At 45.1% G+C, this 25,335-nt stretch overlaps 1 protein-coding gene across 5 annotated transcripts in view; it reads left to right on the forward strand.

Moving 5' to 3' along the window:
* The window catches only part of LOC146208813 (solute carrier family 41 member 3-like), a 152,020-nt gene extending 127,067 nt beyond the window's left edge, over positions 1 to 24,953 (forward strand). For all 5 annotated transcript variants that reach the window (XM_084596147.1, XM_084596144.1, XM_084596158.1 and 2 more), the window contains 4 exons: positions 9,806 to 9,876; positions 19,277 to 19,408; positions 20,510 to 20,658; positions 23,010 to 24,953. In XM_084596147.1, the coding sequence (XP_084452273.1) occupies positions 9,806 to 9,876; positions 19,277 to 19,408; positions 20,510 to 20,658; positions 23,010 to 23,168 (511 nt within the window). In that variant the 3' untranslated portion in view covers positions 23,169 to 24,953. The remainder of the gene's footprint in view (positions 1 to 9,805; positions 9,877 to 19,276; positions 19,409 to 20,509; positions 20,659 to 23,009) is intronic.
* The last annotated feature ends 382 nt before the right edge of the window (positions 24,954 to 25,335 follow it).

A 25,335-nucleotide genomic window follows, 5' to 3' on the forward strand; every position in this document is an offset into this window, starting at 1 on the left:
CAATAGGGGAACAATGACATTTTAATTCAGATCGACGCTCTGCTTGGTATGGAGCGGCATGTCTGCCCCCTTTTTGTACGATGCCTGCAAATAGCACGTTGAAGCTCTTGTTGCCACAGTATGTTTGTCACATGTGCCATGATTTAGTGAACAATTGAACGATAATGCGTTTTTCCTTCGGCACTTAGCATATGTATGCTTTTCGTGACGTACATAAGTGCAGTCGAGCGGTCAGGTCAGGGTTAACGGGAGCTCGCAGTAGAAGTGGCGACGGCGGCGATATGTTGGCTCAGAAGTGTGAACGAAGGAACGTGTCGGCGGCAGCGGATTTTGCTCGCTCGCGCCTCCGGATGCTCACATGTGAACGAGCCAGGCGCATCTGCTGCTCCAAGCTCGTATTTCAGGCGCCCCCAGGTCCAAAATGAAACTATCCGAGCACACACGAAGTGCCCGAGCCGGAACATAACCGAAACTGAAGTGGGCGCTTGTGGTGCCTCCAAGTATATTTTTGTATTTGCCTTGCAACGTTTACGTTGTATTTATGCCGTTGTTTACGTATGATAAAAGCAGGTTATCATATTCGAGACAAAACCCATTACCGCATTCAAACGGGCAACGTAATTCACATTTCTCAGCCTCCAGCATCCCTAGCGCGTCACGTGATTTGCAGTTGCGCGTTTCGGCCATTTCTGCTGTGGCGGCGATACCTGTATTTCTGTTCTTCCTCTTTACTACCTTTAACGGCTCTGTTTTCAGCAAGAGTAGATTTTTGTAATCAGGAATTGGCATTCTATCAAGCAAGCCCAATTCATTTTTCTCTTTAGTCTCTCTATAAATCTTCACGCTATCGAGTAAGAATCATTCTGAGCTGAATGTAGATTTTGCAGATTGGTAGCATATGGTATGGAGCTGCCAGCATAACAATGCCTTAGTCACCATAGCGCGTCCAACGTGGGAAGAATGGGAGGCAGCCTTGTCCAGCTCAGACCTCCAGGACCATCCTTCAAATAAATTTCTTCATCCAATAAAACGTTTTCATCTTCATCATCATTCATTCCACGGTGTCCACTCCAAAGTAAAAGGCGCCTCGATTTCCTCACAAACTGCGAGGGACTTAGCGACTAAAGTAGTGAAAGGCGAAATCATGAGTGCCCCATTCTGGTACGCATCTGGCATCAATTAGTAATTAATTATTGAATTATTAAATGATGATTAATTACTTAGGAATTAAAAATGAATTCGTTAATTACACTGATTAGTCACTGATTAGGTAAATATTGAATTACCTAATTATCAATTATACACTCACTACCCAATTATTAGTCATAATTAGTAATTACTTATCTGATTAGGCATTAATTAGTGATTGATGATTGATTGGCATATGGCCATATAAGGCACGCAATCGCGCATACTGTGGTGGTGCTCTGTAATTGGTCGAGACCTCTACGACGTCATCCCGCCTCGCCCAATCAGAGCCACCTCAAAAGCGGGACACATTTTGTCCACGACAGCATGAGCCATTAAAGGCTTTCGCCTTAAAATCCAACTTCAAGACCCGCCACAGTGACGCAGAGGTTAAGGAGCCCGACTAGTGTTCCGGAGTACCCGGTTTCGAACCGAAACGACAGTGGCTGCGGAGGTGGCTCAGCTACAGAGCCAGTAGCAGGCCCGTGCATTTTATTTGCCTTCTTCCTACAGCCACAACAACAACACTGGCTGCGTTTCGATAGAGGCGAAACGAAGAGGCGTCCATGTGCCATGCGATGCCAGTGCAAGTTACAAATCCCCTGGTGGGCGAAACTAAATGAAGCCGCCACCGCAGAGGGTGTTTTGAATGAAAAGTCACCAGCACGCCTCTGACGTGGGGGAGGGAAAACCGCGCGAATTGCATGCAAGGAGGGGGTAAAATTGCTACGCAGACGTTCAGCTACTAACTCGGTAGCTCTCAGATGGGAAGTTGATAGGGGAACCGAAGCCGGGATATCTTTGGATCCTGAGACAGACAGACAGCTTCTATATTCCAGGCAGCTTTTTGCAGTTGTACAGCCAAGGCTACGGGGGCGGAGCTTCTTTCACAATGTTACTATTGCAAATAGTCCAGGGATGTTCGTTGTCATTTATAGTTTCAGATTCAGCTCTGTCTTTACATAGAATTACCAGTTACCTAGAAATATACTTCCTTACACTTCTGAAGGGGCACGTGAAAGTGAAGTTGCGACTAATCAATTACCCATACGACGTACGTTGTAAAAATAAACGCATTGCGAAATCGCGCTGAAACCGGTGGGGATATGAAGCAGACAGGCCGCACCTACGCTTCGGGAGGTTCCCAACAGTCAGCGCAGTGATCGGCATGCGCACTAACGTTAAAGTGATCGATATCATGTCTGTGTTAGCTACGATTGTAATATAATTCTGATGTAATATGTGACCAATTCCGTAACTGTATAAATATTTCAGATCTAGGCCCGCTAATTTTTTTGAGGGACTATATTCTGCTGCGCACTGAGCTACTGCGTGTTGGGTTTGCAGCTCTGGCTCCTGAGCGGGCTGATGTGCGCGCCACCAACGGAGGTGCCACCAATCACGCAGGCGCTGTGAAATGTGAGTTAAAAGGGCACAATGCGCAATGATGCAGTGGTGCCCTCGCTTGATATCGTACCAAGCGCGGCTAGGACTGCAAGCGCCTGACAAGATTTGCCTAGTGAGTGACGTCAAGCTACTGCAAATCTAAGTCCCGGAATGATATCCGATGCCAAACTGGCGAGGAGTGCTACATTAAGTGATGCCAGTGTGTGTGACGTATTCCTTGGCATAAATTAGTTGTTTCCGAGGAGAGTATCGCACGTTTCACATTCCAGATGATGGCTTTACCAGAACAGGATTGTTCCGTTATTGACGGCTATTTCTCGCAGCAGGAGGTAGCGCTAGATTACTTCTCTCAAAAATGACTGGTCGTGATAGGATTTTTAAGATTTCGTGAAAATTGTACACAGGCTTGAAACTTACTCTCACGCCTATCATGCTAGATGTCATCGCAATGGTACTGTACGCGTCGCGCGCACAGTCCTCGTCATATCCCATCTCTCAAGAGCAGGTTATTTGCTTCAGGCCGACCTTGCAAAAGCATTTGGCCGTGATCGCCACTGATTGTCGTTTTGCTTCTAGAGCCAGCCAATCCTGAGAGCATCATACTAAAAGGGGTGCCACTTTGGTATGGAAACTGTTCGACTTATCTGATTGTAAATGGTCATCTCCCAAGCCTGGACAGCCTTAGTCAAACAATGCTACAAGAGGCCCCGCTGTTTTTTCCTTTACCTCGAGATACTTTCTTCGAGTGTTTTGCACAGTAGCAATATCCTTGGCTTCCCGGTTCTGTGGAATTAGCTCAATGTTTTGGTAAAATAGTGCGCTGCGACAGAAGCAAGACAACGAACGTACACAGAACAAGCGCTTGCCCTGTGTACGTTAGTTGTCCTGCCGTGCACGCTAATTGCCCCCATCGCTGCTTTGCTCGGTCAACGTGCTTGCACATACTAATGATCTTGCTTTTTTGTGAGTTCACAACCCCAGCACTGACTAATTGTATCTGCGTAGAACACTTTTCCATACTCTGTAGTGCTCAAATTAATCGCTCCAAAAGTTCCTGTTGCTTTCATGGAGCTCAACACCTCCCGTATATGCAAGCGTAGAATGGTCATGTGCGCCCCTTAAATATCTAGGCTTCCATCTTCGTGCATTTAAGTCAAGGGAAAATTATAGAAGGAAGCGGGCTCCAGTCGCTGAGCGTTGTTCGCACACCTTGTCCCTTGTTGGCTTTCAATGTTTTGTGGGGTCCAGGCCTGCAACATATTTCTGACGACAAAAGTGTGGTATGTACTCTAGGTTGCAGTTGCGCTATACATTAACATCTAGCGTTTTCACCTAATATTTCCGTCATTCATATGTTCATGAAGATTTGAGTCGATGCCGCGTGATAACACATTGAGTCTTGTTTGTGTAGTGGGGTTGGCCATAGTGCATTACCATCTGAGGCATTTTTTTTGCCAGCTTTTCATCACGATCATTCACACTCGAGTTTTTTTGCAAGTTCACTTTATGCCCATGCTTTCCGACTTAGTGGTTTATTCAGATTTACTGATCTCCCCTGTTCACCATGATCTATGCAGGATGTTTCTGCTTCGGTAATGTTTTAACAGCTAGATTTTCGAATGAGAAATTACCTGTTTTATGGATTAGTTTTTGCAGACAATTGATAAAGAATCTATTCCCGCAATTGCTGTACCGTTTTGTAAACTTAACTAGTGTGGTTTTTTGATCGTTTTTATTACTGATTGCATATTTCGGTGTGTCGTGAATCCGAAACAACACACCGTTTTTTGAAATTGCAACTAGAAGTGTTTTTAATAGCAAAAAAAAAAAGAAACGGGAAATCGCAGATGGTTTCATGGCCAGATATTGCCTTCCAGTGCACGAATCGATGGCGTCACAAACAGTATCAGAAAAACACTCGCATGCTTGTAGCGTGGTGGAAATAAAGGCTGGAAATTATGACGCAATTCATCAAATGCCTGAAGTAGCCTATACAGACGCAGCGTTGTCCTCAGGAATTTTCGGAGCTACTCCCACGAAAATTGCAAATTTTAAAATTGATTTGCGCACGAATGGATTATGTCACAGCGCACAATGTTTGTAGATTGCGTCAGGGTGGAGAAGTAAACGTACAGGAAAGCAATTTACCAGAACACGGAAATGTTGAAAAACGACCATTTCGTCTTCCACAGAGACAGTCTTCTGTAATACAACACTAATCGGCTCCAGAGGAAAAACAAATTTAACCTCTATTAACCACCCACTGGGCGGTGTACCTGTAACGAGTTAACACGTTGTGATTAGTTGCTAAAACGCCGTTCTCTTTGAGGCGTGTTGTAGAAACCTCAAAAAGAGATTGTGTTTCAAATTCATGCAGTGTTCGATGCCTTCTGGCGAGGGCTTTAAATCACCTTTACTAAAGTTGATATTGCAGAACAACGCTGAATCTGTTGTTTCACCTAGAAGTCAGCCGAATCATGCTCCAACGGAAGGACATTTATATGAAAAATAACTATAAACGAGACTGGCATCCGCTTTTTACAAGGCGTTTATTTCTGCCGATCAAGTTTCTTCTGTCATGAGAGCGCAGCTGAACAATGGCTCATTGTTTTGTAAGTATCCTGTATATATAGCCCTTGATAAGCATAGTTTCGTAAACATAAATACTACGTCTGAAAAAAGCTTCTTCTGACATTATGCATTGAGTGTTGTTAGCCTTGTTTAAAACTGCCATTTTTATCCGGCTGACGGAAGACGATAGTCAACGATGGCGCAGAATGAGCTCTTCAAGCTCTCCCGTAGAAACCTGGTTCATAGTGAAAAAAAGCGCGAGAAAACGAGTCGTTTTCCCTCGCTGTTTTCACTATGAATTAGTACAAACTCGGCCAAATCGCAGCCTTAATAAACCTGGCTGCCAGTAGGCTTCGAACCAAGCCCGAGGTGAAGAGATCGACTTCGCTGACCACTACGTTCGACCACTGTGTGGTCTTGACAGCTGGTTTTTGCACGTGCTATACTACCAGTCGTTATTGTTTTCGTGCCTTTGGATGCTGCCAGTCTTCGACTTTTCTCTTCGGATGTCGTTCTCATCTTTTTCATCTCCTTTACCAGAGTTTTCAGAAAGACAGTAATTACACTGCCTTCATTGAATTATAAGCTTAACCCACCCGTTCAATACTTAGATCACAATGGCAAGGCGTGGAAAAACAGTGCGGTTTGATATAATTCTTGTGTTGATTCATCGCCCCGCTGGTCAGTAACTTAGTCATCTTTTAAGCTTGCATAAACGGGCTAATTTGTAAATCATGACTGCTAAGAAACAGGGAAACTTAAGGAAATGAACGAAGGAATTACAGTGCTGAGACAAACGTTATATATAAGATAAATGGGCGGGGAAAGCACAGGGAGTAGCTGCTGAGTCTGCTGCATGGCACAAAGCAACAAAGTTGAAATGAAAAGACACCGCAGGGCCCGTATTTCTTATTAGTGTCGTTTTCAGAAGTGTCGTTCTCGCCGTTGTCTCCACCATTTGAATGGTGGAAACGACGGAACCGGAAGCAGTGGCAACCGAATTGACTTCCGGCTATGGTGTTTCCAGCGAACAGGTCACTCGAGATGAGTGCGACAGCGTCGACACTGCTGAAAATGACGTAAACTTGAAATTCGAGCCCAGGTAACAATGCTGCACTTGCTCACAAGCAAAAATGCAACGGCGGGACAATAGGGCAAAGCGTTTTCTAGAAAATGGCTAATATCAGAACAGAATGGAATAACGGCACGGCGTCAAGCAACCATAGTTCTGCATTAAAAAAAAAGTAATAAAATATCAATTAATGAAGGTGTTAGCAAGGAGACACGACCAGACAGTTAGGGAAATTTTAGAAGCAAAAGAAATCAACAAGATAAAGGAAACTTGTATCAGCAGCCCGTCTATAGCGTTATCGAAACGTGAAGCAAGATTTTTTGAACACGAGAAAATGATGTGTTGTGAAATTCTGGATGACACTTGTTTCTTTTGCAAATCTTACGATTTCTGGTTTATTGTTTATTTGTTCTTGCTTCTTTTATTGTGTGAACTTGCTCATATATATGGATGCACGCATGCAGTAAACTTGTCAGTTAAAAGTCAGCGCTCGTCTTGTTGTCTTCCTTCGTCCCTGTCATTTTTTCGCGCTGTTCTACACAATGAATTAACAACGTGCCCAAGCTTCATTTTTAACACGATCTCCCCAGTGCTTAGAAGTCGTATGCAAATGCATGGAATGGGAGTAGTTAGGCATGAGGTCTGAGGAAGAATATTGATACGTGTTTTTCAATTAAACTGCGATTCGCTGGTGACATTGCCTTGTCAAGCAACTCATGGGACCAATTGCAACAAATGATCAACCTAGACAGGAGAAGCAGAGAGGTGGGCCTAAATATTATTATGCAAAAAACTAAGGTAATATTGAACAAGCTTGCAAACAAACAACAGTTTAATATATAGGTAGCCAAGCGGTGGAAATGGTAGCCGAATATGTCTGCTTAGGATAGGTATAGTAACCGCAGATCTGCATTACTAAAGGGAAATAAGTAGGAAGATATGATTAGGATTGACCTCATTTGGAAGGTATTCGCAGATTGTGACTAGCAGAATATCGGTATCGCTCAAGAGAGCAGCCTATAACAGTTACATCTTACCTGTACTTACCTATGGGCTGAAACATGGTGGCTAACGAAAAGGGTTAAAGGCAAGTTGAGGAAACCGCAGATGGCTATGGAATGAAAAATGGTCGGTGTAACGTTAAGGGATAGGATGCGTGCAGAGTAAGTCAGAGAAATACCTCGAGTTACTGGCATTCCAGTAGACAGCAAAACTAAGAAATGGTCATGGGCAGGACATGTAGTGCGAAGAGAGGATAGCCGGTGGTCTTTAAAGGGCCACTGTCCAGGGAAGGCCCTTTTAGGCAAAGGAGCCCAGTGTCTCAATGAGGTACCGGAGATAGTCTGTGCAAAATTCTACAGCGACACGCGCGCCGCAAAGCATCGAAAATACAATTCAAAGCTCTCTCATGCTCTCCTTTGAGAAGCCAGCTTCACCGCTTCCTGCGCTGGCCCGACGGGCCCCGATAATGACGTACGTACCGTGAACGACGTCCATTGGTCCGTCTCGCTGACTGACGGGAGAAGGATGGGTGTCTACCGCTCGCAGCGCGCTTTTCCCTCGCCACGGCCAGACTGAATCCAGCGGCGCGCGCTCCCTCGACCGTTTTTTTTTTCGCGCTCGCGGAGAGCCACGCCCCACCTCCCGCCAAACGCGGAGGAGGAAGGGGAATTTGTATTGCGGAGGCTAGACGACCTCGGGCAGGAGAGGGAAAAACCTTTGCGAGGGAACGGAAGGAGAGAGGCAGGATAGAATCGGGTGATTGAGGTGGCTGTAACTGCGTTATTAGTTACTCTTTTCAAAAACATTTTGCGGCCTTGCGTTCCAGGGGCGAAGTCTCACAGTCACCGGGGAAGAAAATATTTTCGACCGGAGGGTGGACAGTGGGCCTTTAAGAGTAACCAATAGGATTCCAAGGGAGGGAAAGCGTAGCAGGGGGCAGCAGAAAATTAGGTGGATAGATGAGGTTAAGTTCACAGGGGTCAAGTGGATGCAGCTAGAACGGAACCGGGTTATTTGGATAATTGAGAGAGGCCTTTGTCCTGCATTGAGTACAGTCCGACTGATGACGATGATGACGAATGGAACAGAAACATGGCTTACATAATGCAGCAACTTCATAAAAACAAGTTGCAATAAAATATCGAAATGGGGTGTTAAAAGGACATTAAATCGGTAGTGAGTAAAATAATTTACGCGGCCAAAAAAGCTAATGAGAATTAAGATAAGGATAAAATCAGAGACCTGAAATCATAAAGCGTCAAAATTAGAGCGGCAAGGCCAAAACACTTAAATGGGATCTCTCTCAAATAATTTAAGCGATGTTTTGTTAAAGCTATTGAGGGACTGCTAAAGCAGTCTTCTCCTTGCTTGAATGTGTGAGCGGTTTCTGATTTCATGATTTGATGCGGATTTCTCGCGAGAACAGTTCACTTATAAAACTGGGGCGCACATGGACAGGAGGAACATTTTAGCAATGCAGTCGTACGATCCTCATTGTCGTCGCTATTCTACTGTTCCTACTGGGGTTTGTGATAATGACGGTGAGGTGAAAGAAACAAACCAAGTTAAACAAAGAAAAGTGTGCTAAACTAGTGCTAAACATTGTTTCTGCCTGTACATTCGCGCTTAGCTGGTTTAAACCACCGATTAACGTTTTTCCGCGCTCTAACATTCGGCCACTGCGTTATCGCAGCTTTAGGTCTGCGTATTGGAAGCAGGAGGTTTGTAACTTTTTTTTTATTGCGTGTTAAAAATTTTACCATTTTGTTCGCTGTGCCAAAAAGAAACAGATTTAATGCAGTTTCAGAGTAGCTTTCCAGGCCGAGTTTAGTACTCTAGCCGAGAGAAACGTTGTCGGCTCCAATATTTGGGTGGCGCCGGTGGCGGGCATGCCCCAGTCACCTGATTCCAATACCTGTTACGCATTTGGCAACAGATGGCGCCTACGCACGGACGAAATACCTGCGGAGAGGATGGACGCCTTGTATGGAGTATATACGCATGATGCGGGATGGTTGATAGTGATTGATTGATTGAATGATCAGTGGGTAGTGATTGGTGAACATTGAATGAAACCAGTGTGGTGCAGACGAATAATCTCGTGTATATGTCGCTGAGCTTGAACACGTGTGATGTATCCTGTACCTAGTACAGTGCGGAAGAGTCATCTGTCATTACACCGGATGCGTGTAATAGTGTGGAGCCTTTGTTTAAAGATGTGTCATCTCGTGAGTGTGGTAAGACTTCGTAAGCTGATGCCGAGGAGGCGGAGAACGCTCGGTATGAGGCATCTAGCGAAGGAGGGATGCCGAGGTAGGAGCATCAAAAGTGAGGCAGAGAGTGCGCACGCTTTCTCGTCTACTATTCAGACGGACCTTAAGCGTCCTCCTAATTGTCTATTCATTAGGAGGTTATATACGTCCTTGCATTTCTCTTCAATCCGCGTGTATGCGTTAAGTGCAATCTCAGCAGTCTGCAGTCTAACTGCAGACTAAGCAGCAGCTGCAGCGCTAAAAGCAGTTACCGTCGTTAACGGAAGCTTCTTTCTTTCTTCCTTTCGCTCAGTGGGGGCGGCTACATCCTGGAGTTCGCCAGCAAGTACGAGGGCCTCGCAGCTTACCAGCCAGTAATAAACGGTCAGCCCTTTCGAACATTTTTCTGCAAACATACCCAAACATACCATATAACTTGCAAGCTGGAATGGTGTATATGACGCTCTAATTGTAAAGCGAATAATCATATTATCCGCTTTCCAGAATCCTCTTCTCTATATTATTCCCGTACCGTATTCTGCTGCATGGCGTGGTATGGAGAGCTGAATGTTATGTGGGCTGCAGAACATTTCCACTCGGTATTCTCTCTCTTCTTTGGAAAACGGTAACAGCTCAAAGCTTTCTTATTGATTGTAGGTATGTGCAGTTTCATACTGGCTTATATTGTAAGCGTTGTAATACCCCCGTTACATGGGGGAAGCTGCTATATGTGCATTATGCGCAGAGTCCTGCGCTAGCCTAAGCTTTAGCAATGCAAGCTAGATTGACATAGTATGACAAATTGCTCCTATCCCGCGACTGACGGCAAAGAAGCAGTGGTGTCTCCGCAGCTGCGGTTGCGGCTTGAGCTCGAGCAGAATGGGCAAACTGTTTCTTCGACGGATAGCTATCGTGGCTGAGAAGCATATACTAACGTTAGACAGGTTTTATGGCGAGAGCCTTTCTTAGATTATGATTTGCCCCTGGGGCTCTTCAAATTTGACTCGTCAGGATTTGACCAATATCGACGTCTAATCTAATTTGTGTACGGTCAATTCAGTAGTCACCTAAACAATTGGACAGGCCACCCCCAATATCTGGTTCATTGAACCCTCAAAATTTGAGCTTGTAAGAATTTGACCAGAAGAGATGTTCAATTCGAGCATGTTCAATTCAGTGGTGTCCTCCAAATTAGCCTGGGCCACATCGAAAATTTGGACCACGGGCCCCAAATGTTTGTGTTGGCCAGAATGTTACCAAGATTGATGTCTGACCTAATTCTAGTATGGCCCGTACTCTGGTGATATCTAAATTCAGATGGGCCTTCCCCAAATTGGGGGACCTGGGTCCTCAAAATTCGACCTCATCGGAATAGAACCAAAATCGATATCTAACCTCCATACTTGGAGTCGAGTGCGACCAATTCAGTGATAACCTCCGCTTAGGTTGGCAGCCCCGAAATTTGGCCTCTCTGGACCCCCGAATCTTCGACTTTAACCAAAATTGGCAGCTAATTAAATTTGAATATAGCCAGTCAATGATGACTTCCAAAAATCTGTGGGCAACCTCCAAAATTTGGTCTCTTGACCGACTAAATTTGACTTCGTGAACAATATGACGGCAAAGTGTCAGCAAGTAAGGAACGGTGCTGAGGAACGAAACACAGAAATCATAACGGAACTGGGCATGCAAATTGCAATGCTTTCGCATTTCTGAACTTAAGCAGACTTGAGTGCATTGCTGTAACTCCTTTTCATCTTCACATGAGAATGAAACGAGGCCTATCCTCTTATGGGTACTTCCCGCGGCTAACAATAAAGAATGCAGCCATACTTGTTTTTCCACCAGATTCTGAAGGAAGCGCAGTCGCTGGTTCATTCAGGCGCCAGTGATTCTTGCCGGTCATACTGTCTGACAGTTTTTCCCGGCACGCTGAACGTTAGAGTGAAGAACAAAGCATGCCAAGCCGGCTCGCTTTTTGTCAGACCCACTGCTCTTATGGCTCCAAGCTGAAAGCATCATTTTTATAGACGGGACAACAAGGATGCCTCACGGCACTGACTTGCTGACGTTCTATTAGGCGAAGACTTTTATGGCTCATGACTCGCAGGCGTTTCCGTTCGTGCGTCTGCAGCAGCTGTCAACCATCAGAGAAGGATTGGGATGGGTTCAGTACTGGTAGGTAATTAATCAATGATGTAGTAGTTGTAGGTGTATAACGTTAGTTAACGATAATTCGTTAATTATTGAATGATGATTAGTGAGTAGCAAATGCGAATGAGTTAATGATTCACTGATAATGAGTTAATTAACAATACAATTTAGTTAATTAGTCAATGATAAATAATTATTTCGTAAGCTTTGATACATATTAAACGCACGCCCTGTGCATGCGGAGTGGAGTACATCTCCAACCACTTCTCGGACCACAAAAGAGTGGTTGCAGATGTCAACCCCAAACGTCGTCTTCTAATAGATACTTGTCAAGAAATTCTCAAACAGGTCTGTTTAAAGCCTTCCAGCGCAGCGACGCAAGGATGTTAGGCCCTGTGTCGCACCTAGAATGTGCCAGAGTCAGCAGCAAGTCACAACGGGGCCAAGCAGTGGCGAAAGAAAGGCCAGCGGCAGTGGTGGTTAAAGGATTTCGCCTCTACGCACTTGAGATCGTCAAAGTGCCCCTTAAATTTTTCTAATCGCCTACACAGAAAGGAAAACACACACAGACTATAAAAACCAACCACAACGTATACTTACTCGTCGATTCACAATCGCGCAGCATCAGCAAAAATGCCAGCGTAAGTGGATGCAAAGACCTATGGTGATTCAGATCAGAAATATATTCAAATTCAAATTCAGTTTATTTCCGTTAAAACTCTAATGCAAATGCGCTAATGAAAATCTTCAGCTCGGCATCTGTCTTGCAATAAAATAAGCAAGTTCGCTGTCTTTCTCACAATAACCACACAAGATCTCATCTGCTGACAGTGCAACATTTATGCTTATTTTGTTTTGCGCCTGTATCAAAAAACAATTTTAGGGGAGCACTTGGTTTACCTATATGTGCAGCAAGGCGAAAACGTTTGGCCACCCTGCTGCAATGTTTGGAACTCCTTATTCCTCGCGAGAAAGAGAGAGAGCAAGAGAGCTTCTCACTCTAGAGAGAGAGAGTTATAGCGGGAGAGGATGGGAAGGAAGAAGGGGAGGGGTGGAGATTGGAGAGTGATGGAGAGGAGAGATGAAGAAGGGGATGGAGAGCAGAGGAGAGAATGTGGTTGGAGGAGACGGGAGATTTTCTCTCTCTCATCACTGACTGTCCTTACCACTAATAACTATTGGTCGCATATATACCAGAACCCCACCTATATCTTCCGGAATCGCGCGGAATCCCGCGCACAGATCTTGCATACAGTTTCTGCGCACATTGTCTGCGGACGCCACTCATGAGTTGTTAAAGGCTTTCGCCTTAATGATCTTGTTTCGGACAAGCTTATTCAAAAGCAAATAAAGCCTCCAATTCTATGACTGGATTGGAACAACCTTGAATCCCAAGATTGGATTGCAACAAGATGTGAATAATTTGGATTGTTGCCAGAGGGTCTTCTCTTTCAGCTAACTTCAGGGAACTTTCGTGTTTTGTTGATTTTTACTGGCAACCAGAAAACACCGTTCGTAAAGGGGGTGTATCGCTGACCGCTTTACATTCAGACCACTTTTTTAGTTTGATCTATTGCACAGGATGAAGTGCGATACAGGAAAAAATTCAGAAAAGAATGCACTTTCATATTTAGAAAGGAAAAATTGACTTTTTTAGATCTTTTGTATAACCTGTCCCCTTAGTACAGTATTATATCCGGATCTGTAGGAGGTCATGGCCCTGTTTGTGCAGCCGCCTGCACAGTTTAACGAAAACATTCGAGGAAAGACTTTCAGGTTGGGAAATGAATTTCACTACAAGACCGCCAATTAGAATTAAAAATGCTAAGACACGGCTTTTCAGAACCTACTGGCGTCCTTATGCATTTGTGGTGGAAAAGGGGCAAATTGCAGGTTCCCGTTTTTTAAGCTCTCGGATAGTCATACGACAGGTCACTGAGCACAGACCATGGATGCAAGAGGGGGAGGGAGCCTGAGAGCGGTTAATCCCTAGTGAAAAAACCCCCATGAGTCACAATAACCTCATACAAGTTCTCATACTTAACTCGTACAAATCTCATATCATCTCATACAAATCTCATTCAACTTATGAGAAATATATGAGATTGTTGACATTTGTATGAGTTTAGTATGAGAAATCTGTATGAGGTTATTGTGACTCATGCGGCTTTTTTCACTAGGGATATTACCCCTGTCTGCTAAATGCGATGTATGATGAGCATGGTTGTGAATCCAGTCTCTAAATCGACATCTGTACATACGCGCACAAGCGTACAAGACATGAATACTTCGTGCAAAGGGCATGAATGGGTTGTGTAATTTGGAATGTGCAGTAAACAGCTTGAAGCTTTTTGAGGCCAAAGAGGCAGTCAATACAAATGTGAACTATATTGAATGCTTTTACGTGCGGAAGGGAAGCAGTTGCATTGTGGTTTGCTTGGAGCTGCGAGGCAAAGGGGCACCTTACTGTCTACGCATGTGTTATGCGGGACTTAAGATGAAGACTAGAGGGTCTGTAACAGCGTTAACTCCGCGTAGTGTTGTGGATGATGCATCGCTGAACCTTATGCTCCCTATAGGCAGACGCGCGGCAGATAAGCGAAGGAGAGGAACGGTTGTCTATGGGCTGCGAGTATTATTGCGGAGGAAAGAGTTTCAATGATGCAGTTGATGAACCAGTCCGCATGCTCTTTTAGCCTTATTCTGGTCCATGTGTATAGTAGCTCTATTATTTGGGCTCACTCTTCAAGGACGGATAAGAGCGCATGACGAGGGAGATAAGTTATGCACGTATAGCTTCACGATTCATTGCTTTAAGAAAGTCCCACTGTCAGTGGTTGAGGCGAATAATCGATCCTGGCATACTGTCCATGACAGGATGATGCCCCATACAAGCTGACAGGCAGTACCAGAACGCGCACCGCCAGAGCATGTAGCTATTGGGCGAATGAGACCGAGTGTAGCGTGAGCACATTTACCGGTTGTGTTCAGCCCCGCCATACTCGTCTCAGATATATGATGAAGGCTTATCGAACGAACACATTCTGCTTAAACATTGGAAAACCTATTTGCCATAAAACAGAGGCTGTTCTTCGCAAGCCAGAATTGTTTGTAGTTAAGAGATGGTATAGTACACGATAGGGTTGTACCTATAGGTGGGAGGCGTAACGTTAAGGCATCTTGCGTTTGCTGCATAGTCGACTATTGTACAGACGCATCTCTGTAACAGGAGGCAATGTTATACCATCTACATACGAAAGGACGCCAATACAATGTGAGTTTTCTAGGTCTTGGACAAAAGAAACCAGGACTATGTTAGCTAATGTAGCATGAATATGGAGCTCCGGAGCATTCGTCGGTTGGAAGGGACACATACATTGAAGGTTCAGCTTGTTAAAGAACTGAATTGGGAGGGGAACCTGATGCTGGCGACAAATCGTTAATGACTGATTGAAGTGCAGAATGAGGGGTTTGATTGCCCTTCTGATGCTTGTTGAACCACAGTGCGAACAAGTTGTATGTGTCAAGAATAATACGTCTGCAACCGAAATGAAAAAGCAGACCTCCGAACCACTATGAGGACAGAAATCGTACTCAAGAAGGGGAATGCAGCAAGCTGTTACTGTAAACTAGTCTCCTCCAGGTTGCTGATGGGCCTTGCAGCGCGAAGAAGTTTCCTTCTGGCTACCATAGGCCAAGCATGGAGTACTGCGCGTGTTGAATAGCGGATACTGGCTTCTGCAGTAGGACAAGTGTTCTCTACATGATAGATGATGCTTTTGATGGTGTCAGGGCTGGATGCGAAGTATGGTTGTGGATGTACATATTTACTTGAGTCCAGGGGTACATTTATAACAGTGCACAATTTCGCCTTGTATACATGAGCCCGACGCAAGCGGGTTGAGTAGAAGGGAGACGATTGTCTGGCTGAGCCAGCCCGACCCGTCCAGGTTTACATGAACTCGTTTCTGTCGAGCAGAGGTCACTGCTACACCTTGCGTCGAAAGTGAACCAGGGGCAGGTCGGGAGGAAGAAGAGGAGGAATGCTCAGACGAACAGCTCACGGTCCCGTCTCTAGCAAGGAGGAAAAAGGGGAGGCGCCGGCCCGACGCGTCAGCGTGTATACGCTCCTTGCCCGGCGGGTAGGGTCGAGAAATCTGCCCCTTGCAGTCGAGCGGACGTAGTCCGATCCCATGGTCGTCTATCTCGACCCCTAGCGTATACATAAGCTCGACGGCCAGTTTACAGGCCGACAGGCCCACCCGACCCGACTTTGTTGGGCTCGCTCATGTAAACCCCTTGGTTCTCAGCGGCCGGTAACAATCGCCGCGATGGTGTTGGAATGGCGGTGGCCGGCAAATGCACAGTATATAGATTAGAGCAGAACATTATAAGGGCGAAGGATGCCAATTGCGTGAAATCGCATTAATGATTACGCGGTATAATTCTGGAGCTGGTGGGAGTGTACTTCAGGCGCTCTCGTGAGGGGGACCTACTGAAATGGCAGGCGCTCAGTCAGTGCAGTTGGCTTTGGGAAGGAAGACAGCCCGGCATTAGACACCATTCTTTGATGGTTTGGTTTATGAAGTTTAATGTCTCAAAGGGAATCGGGTTATAAAAGGCGCCGTAGTGGAGTAATTTCAACCAGCTAGATTTATTTAACGTGCACTGACATCGCTCAGCCCTCGGGGGCGTTTAGGGCGAGAGGCACGAAGATGGTGGTCCAGTTCCATATCACACGCCGAAGCTGTAGCGTCGGAAAACTTTCCAAGGGGCAAGTCTGCAGACACAGAAACTTTCATCGACGTGGAGATCGCAAGCGGCCGCTGGCCTGCCAGCGATGATACATTCATACCAAAGGCGTGCAGCGTGAACTAGTTCATCAGCGCCAAGCTAAAGATAGCAGGCGGCTGGAATATGCACTGAGTTTTCGCGCGAGAACTGTCCCAACTTGCTGGTAATCTCTCCAGAGGGGTGTCATTGCTTTTCGTTGGCGGGAGGGCAGTGCCCCACTCTGACAAACTGGCAGAGAACAGATGAAAGAAAACGAAAACAGAGGGCTGAGAAGAGACACCTCTCAGCTCGAGCACCTCTTCTCGTACCCAACGTACTTGCCGCTCTTTTCTTTTGCTTTTTTTATGTAACCTTGTGTGTGTAATCATCATCAGCAGCAGCAGGGTTACACCCACTACAAGGCGAAGGCCTCTGCCATATTCCTCCAATTAACCATATCCTGTGCTACTGCATCCCTTAGACCACTGCGAACTTCGTAGCCTCATCCGCCCACCTAACTTTCTGTTGCCCTTTCTATGCATTCCTTCCCTTAGAGTCCAGTTTGTTACCGTAAGCGACCATCTGTTATTCTCTCTTCGCACTACATGCCTTGCTTATGTCCATTTCTTCTTGCTCCTATGTATACTCGCATGTGGAATTAACTCGTTTTGTCAAATGCTTTATATATATTGAATTTTGCTTAAGCTAAATGGCGCCATGTGTACTTTGCTTTCCATTGCATAACCAGTACTCAGGGCTATTTTCTGTACATGCCATTGCTTTGAACCATTGTAGTCACGCACTGCTAAAATCACCGTGTAGTCATTGCAGAATATGTAAATAAATAAATGAGTTGAAGAAGCAAAACAGGCAGTGGAAGAATACATCATCCGCGAACTTTGAGCAGGTGAATGCTTTTCTGCTTGAAAATAAGACTTTGTTCATAATCCGCGCTTTTTGAACTTGTCCCTCAATCTGCAGATTTCGATGCCACGAAGTCGTTACTTCTTTCCAAACTCATTCTTTTCATCTCTCGCTAAACCTAAACTAGACGCAAACCTAAAGGCTCACGGGAACTAGAACGTCCCGATGGTTCTTCACGTTCGGTTCCTTGTTTCCGAGTTAAGTTCTGGCTTTCTGTTTATTCCGAGATTCGGTTGTTCAAACCGCTTTTAACCGGCTCCCGAGGTTCGGGGAGAAAATAATAGAGCATAGCAAATTGTTTTTTCTAATCAACCTTATTGGTGCTGTTTTCTATTTGGCGCCTATCGCGGCTGAATAAAGGAAAAGTTCCTTTTTCTTCCCGATATTTTTCACATACTGCGGACTTCAACTTGGTAGTTTTTATATTCGCCTGGATAGCGGATTATTCTGCAAATTCTGATGGGTGTTTTTTTTCATTCCTGACAGGGTAGGATTGATTGGTTTTATAACCGAACAGAGTGCTTCGTTTTATGGAGTTCGCCCCTGAACATTAAAATAGACAACATATGTGTGCATATCGTTACGACTTAAGCTACTGGATTTTACTGCTCGCGACAAAAATTTACTAGGAATATTCTTATGTACAATCTTGGTCAAAAGTCCTGAAGCCAATAAAAATTGGTCTAAGCCGTAAAATGAAGCCTTCTTGGCAGCATTACATAAAAAAGGACCATAAAATGCTTTTGATACAGTTCCTTTCTATGATAAGAAATATTTTCCTTGCATTTTAAATGCCCTTTAGCGTATAATGATAGCGTGACTTTTCCATTTTGCGACCTAGAAGAAAATGTTTTAGCTTCGGAACTTTTGTCGAAGACTGTACCAATTTGATCTTTTCCGTTCGTGCTATGAGCTTATTCAGGGAGACCTGGCGGTCCGGGTAATATAGAGCTTCTTGTTTACGTTAGGGTATCTCGCAATCATCGAGCACACCAGAGATAGATTTGGAGATGCACAGCTCGTTTTCCCTAAACATTTTGGACATCTTTTCTCCTGCTCAGCCTAACATTTTCGTCTTACATAACTTGTTCTGGAGATGTTTGAGTATTTTACATAAAAGTGTACCCAAGAAGAACACGATCATTATCTGTCGCTGCTCGATCGTGGGACATAAAGGCCCTGAAATTGAAAGACGCCTCTGGCGAACCTCTTGCGCTGGGCTTCCTTTTCCCAACGACCCCAAGTCTAACGCTTTAAGTGAGGCTAATGAGGACTTTGTGCTCTTGCATAACACATGATTGAACGCGGTCCCGTAGCGGCTAGTGCCGCATAACCTGTGATATATCCTTCAGAAAGGTGGTGCCGGCCGCTAGGAAACGCGAAGAAAATGTGTACCAATAATATTGAGTGTCGCGGGTCGGAGTTGTGTTACGGTGTGAAGCCGCCTATAGGCGTGACATTCGTGTGCGTTATAGCTAGAGCAACAAAATTAAATCCTGCATTTTTCATCACGGCTCTTAAAATAAAAAAAAAAATGGCTCTTAAAAATGTTCGCAGGAAGAGATGCCCCCCGGGAACAAGTAGGAATTTGACAGAAGATTTAATTTAGCATTTTAATTAAAGCATTCTGCCTGTTTCGTGGCGTTCGTCCCAGCCAATGATTACAACATTACGGCCAATAGAAATATGAGGCAAGTTTCCTTTCAAAGAAAGAACGGACCCTCTACAATCACCTAGGTAGTAAACTTGCCAATCAAGCTTGAGCCTATATGCAGGTGCAGAAAATATTTCTTTTTATATTACTTTTATTACGAAATTTGCTGGTGACAATAACGACCAGAACATACCGGAACTCGCGACTGTGGTTGCTTGCGGCATTCGAGACCTGCAGAACGTGGCAACTTTTAACTTCTGCTTGCTGTACCTTGCGCAGGCGTTGGTGGAAACCTGGTGGCTGTTCAGGCTAGCAGAATATCCACATACCTGCATCTGAACTCGGAGAGGCCCGGTCTGCCCGATGGTGAACGGCGCTGTGTGGGGCCCATGGGAGTCTTCTTCGGAACGTGTATGTTTACAGCCTTAAACGCACACATTATTTGTTACTTGTGATGCAGTAATTTAGCAGCTTCATTTCTCTAAAAAGTGCTTTGTACCGATGGAAGGGGTGTGAGTGAAAGGCCAGCACCCAGCCTGCGACATAGATGCGGAACAGAATGCTCGCAATATCGTGCTTTCGTAACTTCTCCAAGGAATGCTTAGTGAACGACTGCGGAGCCGCTCTATTTGCTCAGTAGACTTTGCGGTTGCTTATTTTCCCCGCATTTCATGTGTATAATGAATCATTATCACAGTTTTAGCAGCTATAATTTGTATCTAAAGAGAAACTAGATATTTATTTACGTTTGGTTAGCTGCGGTCTTCATATGTGAAGAACAGTGGTGTTCTCAGTTAAATATGGGACTTTCAAAAAATACAAAAAGGTTTTCTGACTTTCTTAGATTCATTCGGCACTCAGTATTTTATTTTTCAAACTATAAAGTGAGCATTCGATGACGCGCTATTATATCCGCCTTGGTAATTTTTATAGCCATTCCCGGAATAAGTCTTCTCGAGGGATAGTGTCGTCGTCAAGAGAAACTCCCTAAGCTGTCAATGCGTTGATAGAGTTCTCGCTCATCGAGCATGCATGCAAGTTTGCTAATTTCGCGTCTGAGGTAAAATTCTCCCTCAGAACTCTTGAAGGCTTTCTCTTTGACATCTCAAACTCGGTTGCGACTCACTCATCATTGCCGTGTTAATAGCGCTCACGGTTTCCCGCTAGTGCTTTGCCGTAATGCATTTTATTTAAAAATGACGCAGCAGTGAGGATGCTCCGCCGCAGATCACATTCTGTGGCAGACATGTGACAACTGCGCTTAAACAAACACCTTCACATTTTGCGAGAAGCAAATAGCATGCCTTGTGTTGGCCATGCCACGGGCAGCTCCAACCATTGGCCCAATATTGGCAATGTTAAGTACAACGAAACAGGTATAGGAGCAGTACCTTGCCAACGTGCTCCAATATTGGGCCGACAGTTTGTTCTGAATGGGGCAGGGCGCTGCTGCGGAACTCACTTTCATTGGGAGCCAAAGCGTGTCTGTATTGTTTCCTCTCCTTTCCGCAGGCCCGCACGCCAGGACGGCACGTCTACTGCTGCTGCTCTTGATTCCAGGTCAGCTGCTTTTCGTGGCCGTCATCGACAACGTCGAAGGATCCGGCGGAGCTTTTCAGGGACCCTTTGTTGGCCTCTACCTGGCAGCTGCGTTCTGCCAGGTAGATTCCGCCACTTTCCAAATTACTACTGTGATTGTTCCTTAGCTGTACTGTACTGTTAATTTGTGGGCAGTTGAGAAAATGTTTATTTGGGCTTCAGGCGACTGTTCCTGATAAGCGTGGTGTTAGGCGGAAAAACAAGGGAGCGGTCTTAGCAATGGATATTGCGAGGACGATAATGATGACGACTGTACTGATATAGGCAACCTGACTGCTAGCGCTGCTGCTGGGGACAAAAGGGTCGCCGTTGCATTAATCAACGCATCAACGGGTTAGTATTCTGCATTCCCTAGCACATAGAAAGCAAGAACTTGGCAAAGAAAACTTAATGTGCACTCAGCTCGACAAAGCCTAAAGCAGTGCGGATAAGAACAATGTCGCCCGTAATGCTGCCCCAACGATGACACATAGACAGGGGTTTTCTGTTGTCGCTAGTGTCCTTCATAAGCTCGCGAGATGAGTATCTGTGTTTTTGTAATAAATTGAAGTTGATTTTTGCTAGTTATGATTAAATAAATACACAGGAAGCGGATGTGAAACTTTTACATCGTGGACGCGAGCATGAGTTTTTAGCGAAATTTAAAGCAAGAGCTAACCGCGATTGGGAAACGACAATAGAATGGGCACGGAATTGGCATCTGTGGCACTGGTATACTGAATAATACACATTAAGGGGCGTGAGTTGCCGAGTGTGTTACATGATACGGATACAATGTTAAGTTGGGTTCGATCTTAAGTCTGGGACAATCTTGTATTTTTTTCGAGACCTTTTCTTCGTTATCTAACGTTGCCTAAAGGGCAAGAAACACGAATGAAAGCTTTTGGCCGTGTCGATTGTGTGTGGCCTTTGCTCACCTGCCTTTTAATAATTCACTGGACGACTGCAGGTTATTAATGCAGTCTGCAATGTCTTGTAATGCGAGGAAGCTTTTATAAACGTTATTTGTTGGTTGGTTTGTGGGGTTTAACGTCCCAAAGCAATTCAGGCTATGAGAGACGCCGTAGTGGAGGACTCCGGTAATTTCGACCACCTGGGGTTCTTTAACGTGCACTGACATCGCACAGCACACGGGCGCCTTGCTTTTCGCCTCCACCGAAAAGCTGCCGCCGAGGCCGGGCTTCGATCCCGCGTCCTTGGGAACAGTCGGTCTGGAGTTGTAACAATGGTGGAATGGTAACAATGGTGGCTTGGGATATAAACTGTGGGGCAACAACATCTCATCGACGTAAAATGTATCCTCGAACAGCGTCGAGCGGAATTCAAAGATAGAAAAGTAGAAAGGACGCAGGACACCAAGCGCGCCGTAGTACAACGTTTTAGTGCGAACCCATTTCTTGCGTAATGAGTGGCATGAACGGAATTTGCACTTGTGAACAAGATGCATGAACAGAGCGGATCCGCACGAACTGTCAGTAAAGAGCCCGCACCGGTACGAACAGATCAACAGATCAGCTGCATTGACACAGGCTCGACAGCGCTACTATCACTGCAGTTAATCACGCCTCATGTAAAACTGCAATACACTATCTCGCTGAGCAGGAAGCATCGTCGTCATCATGAAGTTCCTACTATAACTATTGTGCTGTGCAGTGATCATTGTTTTCGTGCATCTGCGCCTCTTACTTCGTTTCTATTTGCCCGCCCCTGCATTTTATCCATGTAAACATGTCATGCACATAAGCCGTCTAGACGAGTGCGGCCAAGTGAGGTGAATCTACCAAGTGGCATGACATAACTCAAAATGCTTTCGAATTACTGCACCTTAACAAACTTTAGTGCACCCTAAATATTTTCTACGTCCGTGTATCTGTAATTGAACTGCGCTGACCTGGAAGCTCGGTACAATTCACCATCTCGCCTAGAAGTTTAGCCTTATAAGCAGCTTCCTAAGCTTTCCCGTCGGGCTTGAAATAGTTAAAGGCGACCAAGAGTTTATTTTACAGTTGTACCGCAGATGTGCCACTCATGTCGACCGAGGTGTCTTGGACGAAGTTGAGGGGCATCTCATGCACATCACCTCGCATTTTGGATAGGTGGAGGCATGGAATTGTCGATCGGCGCGGGGTTACTGGGAGTTCGGAAATGAGAGGGGCTGGGCTCGTACCTAGGGAGATGGTAGTCATGCGGACGCTGACACCAGCAGCGTGAAAGTCACGAAGGAGCTAAGAGCAACTGACTGCGTATATTATATTTAGGCGCTGTTTAATTTGTATACTCTGTCTGCGGAGAGATTGTTCATTCTGAGTGCCATCGCGATGCCAAGCGCTCGCGGGCAGCGGCGACGTAGGTGACGTATTCTGCAGCGAAGCCAGCATGTCGAGTGAATGGCTTTGTCACCTTTTCAATGCAGGTATGCATCTTGCTACACGTGGCCCGAGTGCTCGTGTACACGTTGTGGAGGCGCGGCGTGGACCCAGATAACGCGGCCATTCCTTTCCTCACTGCCCTCGGTGATCTGCTCGGAGGATGCCTTCTGGCCGCAGTCTTCGCGCTCTTGGCTCTGCTCTGAAGCGATCTTATGAAACAAGAAATGTTCAACGACGGCGTAAAATTCCCGGCCGTCAGATGTGTCCAGCCTGTGCTTGGTGAAGCAAATACTCTTATAACGAGCAAGTCGATTGTATGATACTTCTTGGCCTGTTTGGTACTTGCAGTAGGGACTGCTCAACTTGAACGTTTCCGCCACTTCCTCGTGCAAGACCACTGCACCGACGTTGTGTGACCGAGAAATGTTCGTAAACATTTAGAATTTCGGGAGTGCCAGTGGTCTGTGCGGCACGTACGCGCTGCAATCTGCGACATCTGATTCATTTTATGTTCATTTGCAGGTACAGTATGAGATGAATATAGAGGTCAGAACAGAACATTTTCTAAAGACTGTTGCTAAAAGATATATAGTTAATGATGCTCGAGAAATGTAGTCATAATCGGCACAGTATTTCGAAGTTAGCTGACCCACAAAGATATCGTTCTGTCATGCAAAAACTGCGCTGCCTATATGGCTGTATATTTTACCCGCTGTACTTAGTTACGCCTTTGCGAAAGTACATATTGCACTTTTCAGGCTCTAATGGCCTCAGACCACACTTTATGGCAGGCTGCGCAAGTGGAGGTGATGAAAATATTATTGTCGAATGTGCACGTTGGGAGCATTCATTAGTGGCAGGCAGCTGAGGCGATTGAGAGAATGCACCGTGTTCACACAACATACATGTGCATTTCGGATAGTCGCTCGTCTAGTATTTTTAGATGATAGTTAAATGTCTTGATATATATATACCCGCACATAATACGTTGTTAGACCCGTTTAAAACTTTCCCATGTGCGCGAATCGGGAATTCCTTGTGCTTCATCTGCCTGCGGCATTTGCTACAAGACGCCGCGGCCCGCACTGTGAATACTCATCTCAGCGAATATCGTTTTAAACACTCACCTGTGATACGACTCTGTGTGATGGGAGTTTTATTCGGTGTGTATTTTTAGGTTACCGGGCCGTATGTTACATGACCTGGTACTTTTCCGACATGTTTGTGACTACGTTGTCCAATTTAAAATATAATTTAGGCTAGGATTCCACAATGTTCCTAAATGTTGCAGAGGAGGAAGGTAATGAGAACATAATTTTGCTTATTAGTTATCTGAGGTGTGGCATGTTCTTTGGTGAGCCAATGGCTTGCTTTGTGGTACGGGTTTGAGCTGCTCGGCCGGCTGAGCAGCGCATTCGGCTGCTGCTCACGAGATCTGCAGGTGTTTCCAGAGGGGGATTCTGAGGCATGAAAAAAACCATATGTGACAGAGTGGCTGGTTTTCTCCAATGCTTACAGAATAGGGCGAGGGGCCATGGGAAAGGCAGAATATGTGAATTCATAAAGAAAAAAGTAGGGGGTTGAGTTTGGAGGCACCTCAAAGGTTCATTTTGGTGTTTAGTGAGGGATTTGTGTGTAGGGGAAAGGGACCTCACAGAAGGTGATACTAATGTGTATTTTCATAGTAGGAAACAGGAAGTTCCTAGTTGGAGCCACTGCCGTTTTCAGGAAGGGGTGGTCTACTGCTGAATCATAGGCTGCCTCGTTTCCAGGGAAGAAGTGTGCATTAATTTTAAATAATTGCAGAACAATATTCATTTCATGAGAGTGTTATATTTTAAAACTATTTGTATATTGCATTTTGATAGTGCGAGTAGGTCGACCAACCGGTGACCTTTGTCATGCCACATTGATCACGCGAATGTAAATGAGCCTTCTGTTGGCCAACATTTTGATGAAAATAAAAGAAACAGTATTAGGTACATGAACTCATGTGGTGAAATTCCTTCTTCTCTTGAACGGAACACATAAAAGCAACACTCCCACTTTGAGTTTTGTGCACTAAGTTCTAAATTCGCTTTTTATTTTTTGCGTTTCCAAGTTGCACTGTGTGGTTATGTGTGTAGTATACACTCCGTGATTGTATATTTCTTGAAATTGGAAATGCTGAGTCGTTAAAGAGAACTGCTACTTGTGTTTTATATAATTAACTACATTTCTCGACATATGTCGTTGTCGGCGTGTTGAGAGTCGCAAATCCCCTCTTAGCAACTCCGTGTTGGTATGGTGTCCCAGATTAGAATGCCACATGGGGATGCAGGCTGACATCCAAATTTCCATGAAAGGCTGTACGTAAAAAAGCAGACATTA

Source organism: Amblyomma maculatum, chromosome 1, assembly GCF_055883805.1.
Source record: "Amblyomma maculatum isolate TAMU_Amacu chromosome 1, ASM5588380v1, whole genome shotgun sequence".
Classification (NCBI taxonomy): domain Eukaryota; kingdom Metazoa; phylum Arthropoda; class Arachnida; order Ixodida; family Ixodidae; genus Amblyomma; species Amblyomma maculatum.